At 43.6% G+C, this 9,234-nt stretch overlaps 1 protein-coding gene across 3 annotated transcripts in view; it reads right to left on the reverse strand.

Annotated features, from left to right (window-relative positions):
- The window catches only part of HHAT (hedgehog acyltransferase), a 367,215-nt gene extending 361,588 nt beyond the window's left edge, over positions 1-5,627 (reverse strand). For all 3 annotated transcript variants that reach the window (XM_074988515.1, XM_074988516.1, XM_074988514.1), the window contains exons 1-3: positions 5,466-5,627; positions 2,346-2,421; positions 969-1,124 (exon numbers count right to left, since the gene is read on the reverse strand). In XM_074988515.1, the coding sequence (XP_074844616.1) occupies positions 969-1,059 (91 nt within the window). In that variant the 5' untranslated portion in view covers positions 1,060-1,124; positions 2,346-2,421; positions 5,466-5,627. The remainder of the gene's footprint in view (positions 1-968; positions 1,125-2,345; positions 2,422-5,465) is intronic.
- Positions 5,628-9,234: the final 3,607 nt, after the last annotated feature.

Consider the following 9,234-nt stretch of genomic DNA (forward strand, 5'->3'; position numbering starts at 1 on the left):
TGAGCTAGATTGGGCCACTTTCATTAGGGAGAATTTACTCATATGAATTGTGCTAGCAACGTTCCCAGGTTTCCAATCAGGTCTGATGAGCATAAATGTTTGCAAGAATAAGGACTGAGTGACTTTCTCAAAGCCACAGGAATAATGTGTCTGAGACTAGAACTCAAAAGCTCCTGGATTCTAGTCCTGCGTTCAGACCACTCATCTCTCTCAATTTGTAATATAAGTCCTTGCAAATAGTTGTGCACGTACAGTACAAATGTTATTATCCAGAATCCCCAGGGAACCAGGATATCAGATAATAAACTGTGCTGGCTATTCAAGCTGGGGACAGCAGCGGCCCCGCTCTGCACCTCCCCACCAACCCCACTCCAGAGGAACAGGCAGCCAGCGCCACACAGTCAGCTGGTCCCATGGCTGGCAGCCCCAGCCAGACACGCAGATAACAATGTGCCAGTTATCCAAATGATGGATAATCAGGCTTTTACCATACTAAGTTTTAATCACATCTATAGATTTAAACAAGACTACTCACAAGCTTGAACTTAAACTCTTGTATAAGCCTGCAGAAGATCAGAACCTTATTTCTCAGATGAAAAACATTACAAGACTATACAAAAAAAATCCATACTTACTCCTACACATATTTACCTATTAATATACCTACTAATGGCAAATGTCAAGATACTTCTTTTTCCAACTGCTCTCCAAACATCCTTGAATACGGGTTCTGCATATGTTTTTAAAAAAGATACCGAGCACAGCTTGCCCCCTCCTACTTATTTTTATACTGTTGGTTCTCAGTGAGAGACATGTGGGAGCATGGCTCATGTACAGGTACCTTCAAATAAAAGTCTCAGTGGGAAATGCCGCTGGAGTCTGCCTGGAAATACATTCAGTGAGAAAGGCATGATCATCACAGATAAGAAGCAATACAAAAAATAAACATGGCAACCTTACAGACTTACCTCTCGAGACTTTATATACTTCATTGAACGAATAAAAGTGGAAGCCAAATGAAAGAAGCAGATAAAGAAACATTTCCCATCGTGGCAGCATCACTATTTACAACACAGGTTTCTCTGGTCTCCGGTTCCCCTAGGTGATGTCGTTTTTGTTAGCTCCTAAAAATCAGCAAGAGAAATTACAGAATGTAGTTTAGTATGGTCTGTATTTAACAGCAAAAACCAGGGACATGGGAATAATGCTAATGTCATAAAGAAACATGCTTTTTGGTGATCAAGTGACACATTCTGTGGTTTTCTGAATCCTTCCATCATTTTATACTCAGTACAGTGGGGTCTCAGAGTACTTGAGGGTAGGGAGGATGGAACGGGAGCCATGTGTGAGGGGTTTGAACCAGTGCGGGCAGTTTAAACCAGGGCAGGGGTTGGGGGGTGAGCTGGAGCCAAGCGTGAGGGGTGCTAAGCCAGAGCCAGGCGTGGGCGTGCAGGGTGAGCCAGAGGTGCATGTGGGTGGTGAGCTGGCAGGGTGTTGAACCGGGACCAGGGACGTTGAGCCAGAGTCATGCCTGAGGGGTAGTGAGTTAGAGCCAGAGGCCGGGGGGAGAGTAGAAGCTACACGCCGGTGCTGAAAGGAACAGTGGGTGCCGAGCCGGGGCCAGGCAGAGCTGGGTGTGTTGAGCCAGGGACGGGGGAGGGAGTTAAGAGCAACGGGAAGTCGCGGTGCAGGGTTGACTATAGGAATCAGGGTCAGATGCATAAGAGCAGGGTCACATACTCTGAGTTCGTGTACTCTGAGACCTTACTGTATGAGGAAATGGAAGGGTACACCCATCAACCCAAAATGTCAGTTTGGAAATCCTTTTTGTCTGTCAAGCCTCACTCAAAGCTACATGTTAAGAGTGAATGGGCCTTTCCAGAGTAACTATTCTTGGGCTTGACAAGGAAACTTACAAAGGCTATCCATGTTCTGACCACTTGCTTTCAAATGACAAAATGTCTCGTGTTTATTTTTAATACTGGCTTTTTTGGCTTTTTGTATTGCTTTTCAAAAGTATTAATGTGGGAAGTAACTACCAATCATTGCCTTTCAATATAAAACAAGCCAATTTATGGCATTTTAATGTACAATACAAAATATTTAAATCTAACTTACAATTCAATCAACTACAGGAATCCTTCACTAAATTCCACATTCAAAGTATGCCAGTACTGCATTTATTCAACACTACGCCACAAAGAAGCAAGCAAACAGTTTCTTGGAACAACAATGGAGCATAACAAAAATGACTTGATATTTACAAGTTGAAAAATGTGATTTGAGTGATAAGGGTAATCATATACTTTTAGGATCCTGATGGAGCTTAAAAAACAAAATCTTACCTACATAAACAGATCTATGCCATGACCAGGGCTCCACTCACACATATGATCATCCAGGATCATAGATTCCTAATTCCTTAAAAGAGAACATAAATTCACTATTAATTACCCTGAACACAAAACTTCAAAATTTATAGTGACAGCACTTCACAACAGCTCTACATAAAACCAAAACATAGTACAGTGCCCTCCTGTGTAATGAGTATATTATTTCTACCAAATTCTGAGGCAGAAGTTAACGAAGGGGATCTTTTCCTTTCAAAGGCCAGATAAAATAAAACCATAGTCAACAAGTTTTCCAACAGCCTTCAGACAGAACAAGATCTCTGCAGTGTGGATGCTGGACTTGTCTTTTATCGTATCCCACAGACACAGGGAGTGATCGCATAACTATGTTTTCAAACTTTTTAGTATTTCAAAACTAAGAACAGTTTTCACTCTGCTAAACCACACTCAGCTGAAAATGCTGGACTACCACAAATCTAGTCTGGTGTGCAGTGATTTGAAGTACCATAAAACAATTGTCACTCCATCTTCAGATTTTTTCAGGTACAATGGTTTTAATGTTTTCTCAGCTAACACCTACTAAGTTTGGCCAAATTTTTTTTATTTCTTTAAAATCACAAAGGCTCGTTATCTAAAGCAGCAGGTCAAGCTTTTTCATTTCCCTCCCGCCTCCTTGATTCTCAAGAGTGTTTTATTCTGTAGACAGGAAGAAATGCACCGCAGACCTGAGGCAATCCATTGGGAACAATGTGAAAACTGCTATAGGCACTGCAGCACTGAGGGCCTGATCCAAAGCTCACTGAAGTCAATAGCAATACTCCCATTGATGTTAATAGGACCATTAGACCAGGCCCTGAAAAAGAAGCTATATGACTACATTCGATCACTTGAAGAAACATTTTAGCTCAATAGTAAGTCAATTGCCTTTTAAAGTTTTCCCAGTGAATATCCCAATAGGATCAGATTGCTCAAATTAATGTCAAGTTTGTGGTTCACACCTCCTTTGCAATGATGATGTTTTGTAAACCCTTGCTGAAGCAGTATGTGAGCAGACTCTGCTGTGTGGCACACTTGTGGTTTGGGTGTATCTATCTACACTGTACTCTGTCTTAACCAGCATTCTATCATCCGGAATTCCCAAAAAACTGCCATTTTAACCACAAAAAATTTTAGTTATGTTTTCCATAAGTACAGTACAGTGAAATACAAATAAACACAGCAAATACAGTATAAGTTTACAGTGTACAATACTACTGTTGTTGGTAAATAAAGTACTCTAAATACATTTGTTTGTTTCTGAATATCTAATCTTGTTTTCTTTAGTATTATGCATTACTAGGTATTTGAATATCCAGCAACCTCCCAGGGTTGCTACATATGCAAGAGTTTACTGTATCTATAGCTATCAATGGCCATGACTTTCTCACATTTTCCAAATCACTGTACTAGGTACAAAAAAAAATAAAATGAGGAAAGAAAGACAGGGGTCAAAGTCTCTCCTTAAATGGTGAACTGTTGAGTTTTTAAAAATAAACTATTAAAACACTGAGGGCTCAGTCCTATGCTATTCATACAAATTAAACTCAAACTGACTTCAACAGAAATGCTAAGTAAATTTTATGCAGGACCAGGCCATGAAGTTCCTCCCCCAAAGACCCAAAACTACAATTTACAAACAGTAGCAGGTACACAAACCATATAAGCCTCTCTATTTAAATTAGCTTTTTCCTATCATAGGACCTTCCTTATTTTAGCACTCTAGGGGCCTGGTCTTGCAGTCTTTACTCAAAAGACCCTCCCTCTGCCAAACCTCCCATTTAAACTAATAAAAATCCTTCCCCACAAAGACCACATGGTTTGATCAAAAAGCCTTGAGCTTGTAATGAGCAAAAGGTAGACACCCAGACCCCTGCATCCAGGCAGATCTCCTTGCAGTATTAGGGTCTAAAGCAGTGGAGTTCCCTTGCTGTATCATCATACATCCATGAATAAATTTCAGACTATAAAATACTGTCCACTAACCAGTACATTTAAAATAGCATGCCTGTGCTTGTAGTGGTTCTGTTTCCTAATGTCCTGGGTGTTGAGTACTGAAATAATGTTATTCAAAAACAACTGGGAAAGGCAGATGAAGTACCCTCATTGTAAACGTGGAGTGAAATACAACACATTTTTCAAATTTAAATAGAGGCACCAATCCTGAAATCTGACCCACAAGAACAAACTGTGAGAAGCATGCAGAGTCCCACCAAAGTCAACAAGGTGATGAAGAGGGTTTGCCCACATACCTACACAATGATGAGCCAACCCCTTGAAATTAATGGGACTACTCATACAGTGGTTCAAATGAGGCAATTCCATAAGCCTTTGCAGGATGGGATATTAATTTGTAGTAATTTGTTGCAACTTTAAAAGCTATTCTATTTTAAAACAGGACTTTGGACACAAAAGAAGAGCTAACATAGGCAAAATGTAAGTTGTGAAAACTCCAAAAACTTTGGTAAATAATCTGAATATCAAGTATGATTCACAACAGAACTCCTCAAATAATAATGAAAAACAAATCTGAGACATTTTCAGGTTGTTCAAAATAATCTGGCAGGAAGAGGAAATTCATTGCAATTTTATTTTGTGAATTATTTCTTCTACTCACTCAATGTACAGCACTTTACATGATTCAGTACTTGGCAGCAACAGACTCCTAGCCATATTACTGGAGCCTATTTTTTTTTCAAAGGCAGAGTCTATAGAGGGTCTGATCCAAATCCCACTCAAATCTATGAAAGGACCCTATTTGTGTCCATGAGCTCTAATCTCAGCCCCTTGGGTGCGTTCCAAAGCCAAAACTATCGAAACAACATTTCAGTGACCCTGATGAGGAACAGGGTTCCCTGTAAGCTGAGCACGCGGGCAGCCGCTCCGGAGAGATTCAGGTGCCAAGCTGATTAGCAGAGCAGCCGCAGCAGGCAGAATGTGTTTCTATTGGCGGCGCACAGCTGCCCATACCTTGGCACACAAAGTTGACTGTGCCCAAGGAAAGAAAGCATGAACGGGGGTACTAGTGAGGAGCACGGGCCAAAACTCTGAAATCGAGACAAATATAGTCAAAAGTACCTGGGTGAACCAGGGATAAAGCCATCCCAGGCATGCTGAGCTTAGCAGGGGTCAGGAAAGAGGAACTCCACCAGAGGAAGCATTAAGGTTACTGGTCCGAGCTCTTCCACAACACCTTTCTCCTGACACGCTCCCTGCCCTGGGCACTGCAGCGTACGCGCACTCAGCGGGATAACCACCCCTAGCCTCCGGCGCTCGGGCTCGGTAGCTCACGGGAGACGTCCTTCGGTCCTTTTCCCGCCCCGACGAGGCAGAGGCGCACGGGACATGCCTCACCCGCTGCACAACCCCTCGAGCAACGACGAAGCTGCTGCAGCGCCTCACGCCTCCCCAACCCGCGCCCCTTACCCGCGCCGCCCCCTCCCAGCCCAGTCTCACGCACGGCAGCGGGGCGGAACAAAGGCGCAGGCACAGACCGGAGAGTGAGGCGCTGAGCCCGCCTTGCTCTTGCGCTTCCGCCGGCACCTCCCCCTGGCAGGCGCTCCGCCCCCCACAGCGCGCGTCGCCGTTCGCCGGCCGCGGTCGGGCTTGCGCGCCGCCGCGGGTGGCTCAGGAGCGTCTCTTCCAGGCTAGGCCGGCTCGCGGGTAGCCCCTTCCCGCTGAGGATCAGGCCCCGTAGCCCTGAGTTTAGCTGAGGCGTGTCTGCATGGCCCGTCCCCACACATCATAATCCTGAGTCAGGCCCAGCGCGAGCCCCCGGCTTGCTAAAAACAATACGTGTTGGGAACTTTGTCTTGAGCCCCAGGTTGGGGCTCTCGGGGTACCAGTTTTGATTTTTTCCTTGCAGTCTTGAGGGGAGGGACCTTTGCCCTGAGAGCCGGGAGGCTCCTGCATCACAGGGGTTCAGCAGCTGGGGTTTAAGGAAACAAACCTCATAAAAGTTAAAGTAAAAGGAGCACATGGTGCTAGCCAAGCCCGCTATTATTTGCTTTGTTTACCTCTAACTCAAGGGTAACATCCTGCCTTTTGGAGCCAAGAGTGTTGTCACCACGCTGGGTGCCCCCCTGCACTCCCAAACAAATGGGGTCAATGTGCTCTAGCCCTTTGGTTGCAAAAATGTAGAGTGCATCCTGCTGCTCCAAGCTCTGGGCTGGCTTGGAGCCTGAAGCCAGAAGCTGCAGGGCTGGTCAGTTTCCCGGCTCCGCCAAACCCGGGGAACCAGGAACAAGGCTGCAGGGTTAGTGCAGCGAGCAGTGCTGCTGTACCAGCCAGTGGGCACACGGATTCCCCACCATCTTCGCCACGGCTGCCAAGCCCCTGAATTTTTCAGATGGGCAGCAGCAAGCAGAGGTGGGCCAGGAATGCAGCAGGGCCCAGTGGGAGGGTGCAGCAGCTGGGCAATAAATGTTGCTTTTGACTCATGTTATTCTAAGAAATGCACAAGTCAAAATTGTGTAAGTTGGGGGTCAACTGTACTTTGGTTTGTCCTTATTATTCCTCCTATTTACCTTAGACCATTTCTCCAGTTAGTCCAGATCATTTTGAATTCTGATCCTGTCCTCCAAAGCAGTTGCAACCCCTCCCAGCTTGGTATCATCTGCAACCTTAATAAGTGTACTCTTTATGCCAATATCTAAATTGTCAATGAAGATCCTGAATAGTACTTGTCCCCAAACAGACCTCTGTGGAACCCCACTTTTTATGCCCTTCCAGCACAATTGCGAACCATTAATAACTACTTTCTGAAAACAGAGCTCCAACCAGTTATGCACCCGCCTAAGCTGTATTTGCCTAGTTTATTGATAAGATCATATGAGACCATATCAAATGCCTTACTAAAGACTCAGTGTACCACATCCACCACTTCTCCCTTATCCACATGACTTGTTATCCTATCAAAGAAAGTTATCAGATTGGTTTGGCATGATTTGTTCTTTACAAGTGCATGCTGGCTGTTACCTATCACCTTATTTTCTTCCAGATGTTTGCATATTAATTCCTTAATTACTTGCTTCATTATCTTTCCTGGCACAGAAGTTAAACTGACTGGTCTGTAGTTTCCTGGGTTGTTCTTATCTCCCTTTTTATAGGTGGGCACTATATTTGCCCTTTTCCAGTTTTCTGGAATTTCTCCCAACTTGCAAGACTTTTCAAAGATGATACCTAAAGGTTCAGATATCACCTCTATCAGCTTCTTGAGTATTCTAGATGCATTTCATCAGGCCCTGGTGACTTGCAGACATCTAACTTCTCAAAGTAATTTTTAATTTGTCCTTTGTATCTTCTAAATCTACCCTCTCCCCACTAGCATTCACTATGTTCGACATTCCTTCATTGGACTTCTTGGTAAAGACTGAAACACAGGAGTCATTAAGTATCTCTGCCATTTCTAAGCTTCCTGATATCGTTTCTCACTCCTCACCGAGCAGTGGGCCTACCCTGTCCTTGGTCTTCCTGTTGCTTCTAATATATTCATAGAATGTCTTCTTGTTACCATTTATGTCTCTAGTTAGTTTGAGCTCTTTTTGTGCCTTTGCCTTTCTAATCTAGCCCTTTGTAATTTGTCCTAATTTCCACATTTTATAGGATTCTTTTTTGATTTTGAGATCATTCAAGATCTCCTGCCTAAGCCGAGGCAGTCTTTTACCATGCTTTCTATCTTTCCTACACAGCAGTATAGGTTGTTTTGGGGCCCTTAATGATGTCCCTTTGAAAAATCACCAACTCTCCTTTGTTGTTTTTCCTCTTAGTCTTGCTTCCCGTGGGGCCTTATCTACCAGCTCTGAGTTTATCGAAATCTACCTTCCTGAAATCCATTGTCTCTATTTTGCTGTTCTCCCTTCTACCATTTCTTAGGATCATGAAATCTGTGATTTTTATAGTAACAGAGAGGTAGCCATGCTAGTCTGTATTGTAACAAAGCAGCAGCCATGTAGCACTTTAAAGACAAACAACATGATTTATTAGGTGATGAGCTTTCATGGGACTGACCCACTTCTCCAGATCTCTATGGTCACTTTCTCACAAGCTGCCTTCCACTTTTAAATTCTCAACAACTTCCTCCCTATTTCTTAAAGTCATATCTAGAATTGATTCCCTCCAGTAGCTTTCTCCACCTTCTAAAATAAAAAAATTGTCCTCACTGCAATTCAAACCAATGGTTTTCCTCCAGTTTTGTGTTCACACTGCAATATAGGATTGCTGCAATTAAAGAAAAACCCTCTAGATGGCTGCACAATACAAGATGTGTCATGCAAAGCTGATATTGCATCTTAATATTCATGCAATTAGAGCTATAAACAGAGAAAATACATCTTACTTTTTCTAAGGGGACGATTGGAAAAAGCCCTGCATATACATTATAGGGGTGTCAGTCATACTTTATGGATAAAAGTTTATGAGCAAGTTAATTGCATCAGAACATTGACCAACTCTGATATCTGTAAGATTTTACTGTCTGGACTTCAAAGGTAGAAGAGATGTTCTCCCTCCCACCTACTCATTTAACCTCTTTTGTATAGGAATAAAGCTAGCAAATTTAGCTGGCCTTGCTGGGTCCCTAAGTCAGTAATGATGTGGGATTGTTGGAAAATGAAAGGAAAATGTACATGGTTTATTTAAAATTATTATATTTTTCAAAACCTGCTTCTCCATGCCTTCAGCCTCTTGCCTTGAGCCCCTCCTTATTCTGCAGCCTTGGCTCCTCCACCCACCACACACCAAGCCCCTACCCTGAGCTCCTCCTAGCCCCCTAACTCCTGCACCCACACAACCCCTGTCCCTGAGCCTCCCCATGGGCGGGCATGGGCAGAAAGTGTGTCTGGGCTCC

The sequence above is a fragment of the Carettochelys insculpta genome, chromosome 3 (genome assembly GCF_033958435.1).
Source record: "Carettochelys insculpta isolate YL-2023 chromosome 3, ASM3395843v1, whole genome shotgun sequence".
NCBI classification, from domain to species: domain Eukaryota; kingdom Metazoa; phylum Chordata; order Testudines; family Carettochelyidae; genus Carettochelys; species Carettochelys insculpta.